At 39.8% G+C, this 3,702-nt stretch overlaps 1 protein-coding gene across 1 annotated transcript; it reads right to left on the bottom strand.

The window, feature by feature from the left end:
• Positions 1-1,761: 1,761 nt before the first annotated feature.
• Positions 1,762-3,492, bottom strand: LOC113040569 (uncharacterized). The gene is made up of 5 exons (XM_026198873.1): positions 3,395-3,492; positions 2,984-3,307; positions 2,538-2,870; positions 2,104-2,403; positions 1,762-1,781 (listed from the first exon to the last, which is right to left on the bottom strand). The coding sequence occupies exons 1-5, from the start codon at positions 3,450-3,452 to the stop codon at positions 1,762-1,764; spliced, it is 1,035 nt and encodes a 344-aa protein (XP_026054658.1). The 5' UTR covers positions 3,453-3,492.
• Positions 3,493-3,702: the final 210 nt, after the last annotated feature.

Genomic DNA, 3,702 nt, shown 5'->3' with positions numbered 1-3,702 from the left:
CCAAAAAACCCTGGCCGTTGGCCCCGAGGAAGCCCCAGCGAGGCACGATCAAGCCCCGGAAGTGACAGTGGAAACGCAACTGGCCCTGGCCCGCACTAGCACGCCCGGTTTAAGCTCGACAGTGGAAACCAGTGATGGAGTACTCGAGTCCTGGACTCGGACTCGAGTCACTGTTCTTTGGACTTGAGTCCGACTCAAGACTCCTTCTCTGGACTCGTGACTCAACTTGGACTCGCGGACTGATGACTTGTACTTGGACTCAGACTCGAGAATTTATAAAATCGGACTTGAGCATTAATCATGTTGTTTTTGACTAAATATGTTATAAAAAATTATATAAGGTGTCACACTTTTCCTGTTTCGTGCCCAAGACTGACCGAGATCAATTTTTTTCCTTCACAGACACTGATACCGCTCGCTTTCTTTGCTTGACAACACACTCACTGATGTCACTCGCTTTACGCTCGTGCATGATTCACGGGCTAAACGCTGCTCAGTGCTCCTGCAGTCTACACTGAAGACATAGAGCGCCCTCTCGCAGCTGGAGACGGTAATGTTTTCTCTTGTGTCTGGTTCAGTTTACACAATTTTTTTGTCTGTTGATAATTTACTAGTCTCTGTGTCAAATAAGATGACATGATTCTTTTATCTGTTGCGATAGTCACTGTGTCAGATTACACATTTTTTTTGTCTGTTGCAATGGTCACGGTGTCAGATGGATGACGCAATTTTGACTCCTAAAATCCTCGTGGACAAGAAACATGTCAGACTAACGTTACATGTTGCTTTCTGACGTGCCGTCACACACACATTCACTTGAACACATACAAACGCACTCACGCTAAATCACTCGGTCACTCACATACAAACGCTCTCTCTCTCTCTCTCTCTCACACACACACACACACACACACACATACACTCACTCACTCTCTCTCTCTCTCTCTCTCTCTCTCACACACACACACACACAAACACACACACACACTCACTCTCTCTCTCTCTCTCGGCATATCGTATTGATTTTTACATTTTAAGTATCTTTAAAATACAGTGTCCTGTAAAATGCACGTTTCTTTTTTTCGCTGAGTGTATCTCTTTAATACAGTGTTAAAGGATTAGTTCACACAAAAATTAAAATTTCCTAAACATTTACTCCTCCCAATGCCACCCAGGATATCCATGGCTTTTTTTCTTCAGTGGAGAAAAAATTATGTTTTTTAAGGAAAACATTTCAGGATGTTTTCTTCATATAATGGACTTCAATGCCTACTCAGTTGGTTGCTATTGTTTCCTCCAAAAACTCAGAATCGAATACGGGACTTGAGACTCAACTCAGACTCTGGTAATGGTGACTTGACTTGGACTCGACTCGGACTCTTCTTTGGTGACTCGGACTTGGACTCGGACTCGAACACTGAGACTCGAGACTCGACTCGGACTCGATAGTTGGTGACTCAACTACAACACTGGTGAAAATGCAATTAAACCTACAGTAATTAAACACAAGACACTCTTGAAGCTCAAAATGAGAAGACTTTATTGATAAATGCAATCAAATGTGGCAAATAAACAGACTCAAGAGAGATCTTATCTAAAGAAAAAGACTTTCAATCTGCATGAAAAGATTAAAATCTAAATCATTAGAAATTAAAGCATTTTATATTACATAATCTAGCGTGAGCACAGCAATTCAGTATTTTTCATGACAAATACTCGCATTTTGAGCATTATTGTGAGAATATATTACGGTTTGTTCTTCTAGGGTTGAAATGAGCCACCTAAAAATGAACATAAACACCAGCATTTAAATATTTTAAGCCATTTAAAATAAATAAATATTAAAAAATTATATTTAAAAAAAAAATTAAAATCACAATACCTGATGAGTAAATCTGTGCTCGAGCCTGTTCAGCTCTTCTGGATCTGATGTCATAAACCAGAAGAATGACAGTAGCCACACCCACCAGAGCAGAGAGGACCAATCGGATCACAGCTTCAGTAGAACCACAGCAGTGGACAGAGTCTGAGGAATAAACAGATCAAACTGAGATCAGCTCAGTCAATAAACAGTAATATCAGCTCTAATATCAGCTGCTGAACCTGAACATGAGTGACAGAGCTTGCTGATGTCCAGATGTGTGGTCTGCTTGCTGCTGGGATTGTTGGCCACACAGCTGTAGCTGTTTTTCTCCTGATATTCCACCTCCAGAGGTAGAGAGAGACTGATGCTGAGATCAGACACACTGATGCTGGACAATAAACTGTTTCCTTTGTACCAGGAGAGAGTCACATGACTCACATTCACCACTGAACACAGCAGTGAACACAATGATGAAGATGATGATGATGATGAAGAACAGTTTGTAGAGTTAGTGCTGATGACAGGAACCGGCAGACGAGCTGAAAACATGAGAAATACAGTATGACCAAATCTAATCAACAGTCTTATTTTCAGTTCAATGTGTTCAACAGTCTATAATCTCAAACTGTAAAATGATTTTATTTGAAGGACAAGGCACAAGACCTCTACTCACCATAGACAGAAACTCTGAATGCTTTTGTTGACCAATTTCCTCCACTTATCTGGTAATTGAGTGTATAAATACCAGCACGTTTAGTTGTAATGTTTATGATGGTCAGAGATCCAGTTTGATTGTCCAGTTTCATTCCGTCGTCAAATAACTCAAACCCATAAGTATAGCTGATTATAATTTGTTCTAAACATCTTTCAAATATAGGTGTTGCAGCAATGTCAATTTCATAATCCCAAGACAGTGAGTCATTTCCACTTATTTCAGTAAGACCAGTGTTTAGAGTAACAGAATCTCCCTCTGTTACTGATATTTCTTCTGCATCACAAACACACTCTGAAACAGGGTTTGTCACAGATTGAGACTTTCAAATAACTTTGTTTACAAAAGTAATAGCTTGAGATACATTTCACTCTAAAATGTAAGCAGGTGAAATAAATGAAACTCACCAGTGACAGTGAGCCTGATTATTATCATCACTGGTTCGCTGGTTGTCACTGTATAATCTCCAGCATGTTTCTTTGTGATGTTTGTGATGGTCAGAGATCCAGTTCGACTGTCCAGCTTCAGTCTGTCTCTGAATCTCCCGTCAAGAACATTATCATATACAGTCATGCTGCCGGTCGTTACATTGATACCAGCAATCATATTATTCTCAAACCACCACTGAATCCTGTCAAACCACTTTATTTCAGTAAAGCCAGTGTTAAGAGTGACAGACTCTCCAACTATCACCAGCAATTTCACCTCGCTGACAGAACTACAAAACACTCCTGAAGAACAGAGTTTATCACTTGATGTCAGTTTGATGAAGCTTCATTAAAATACTTTTAATCATTTAAATGTGAAGTAAAACTCACCAACCAGACGCCACAAACACAACCAGAACAATACTGATTTGAGAAGCATTTTCTTCATCGGTTCACGATAGTGAGGTTTAAAATGTCTGAAAACACTCTGAAACACGACTGAAGAACTGATATGATCTGGTTGGATCCTCCCTCTACAGGATTCGACCTGCATCACAGAGTGATTTATCAGAGGAAGTCATGAAAATGAACAAGATTTTACTGACCTTACATTTGATAACAAATGCGTTCCCTGTATGAAAACTAAATAAATAGCACATATCAAAACAGTGAAATGCTGGATGAGTGTCGAATTGGAT

Source organism: Carassius auratus, chromosome 22 (genome assembly GCF_003368295.1).
Source record: "Carassius auratus strain Wakin chromosome 22, ASM336829v1, whole genome shotgun sequence".
NCBI lineage: Eukaryota > Metazoa > Chordata > Actinopteri > Cypriniformes > Cyprinidae > Carassius > Carassius auratus.
This window is presented reverse-complemented; position numbering and strand designations above follow the sequence as displayed.

What these genes read in the sequence shown, in the direction of transcription:
- LOC113040569 (XM_026198873.1), bottom strand. Translation starts at nt 3,452, where the DNA reads ATGAAGAAAATGCTTCTCAAATCAGTATTGTTCTGGTTGTGTTTGTGG. An exon ending in AATCAGGCTCACTGTCACTG is followed by an intron (nt 2,871 to 2,983) that starts GTGAGTTTCATT and finishes ACCCTGTTTCAG; the next exon opens with AGTGTGTTTGTGATGCAGAA. An exon ending in ATTCAGAGTTTCTGTCTATG is followed by an intron (nt 2,404 to 2,537) that starts GTGAGTAGAGGT and finishes TCATGTTTTCAG; the next exon opens with CTCGTCTGCCGGTTCCTGTC.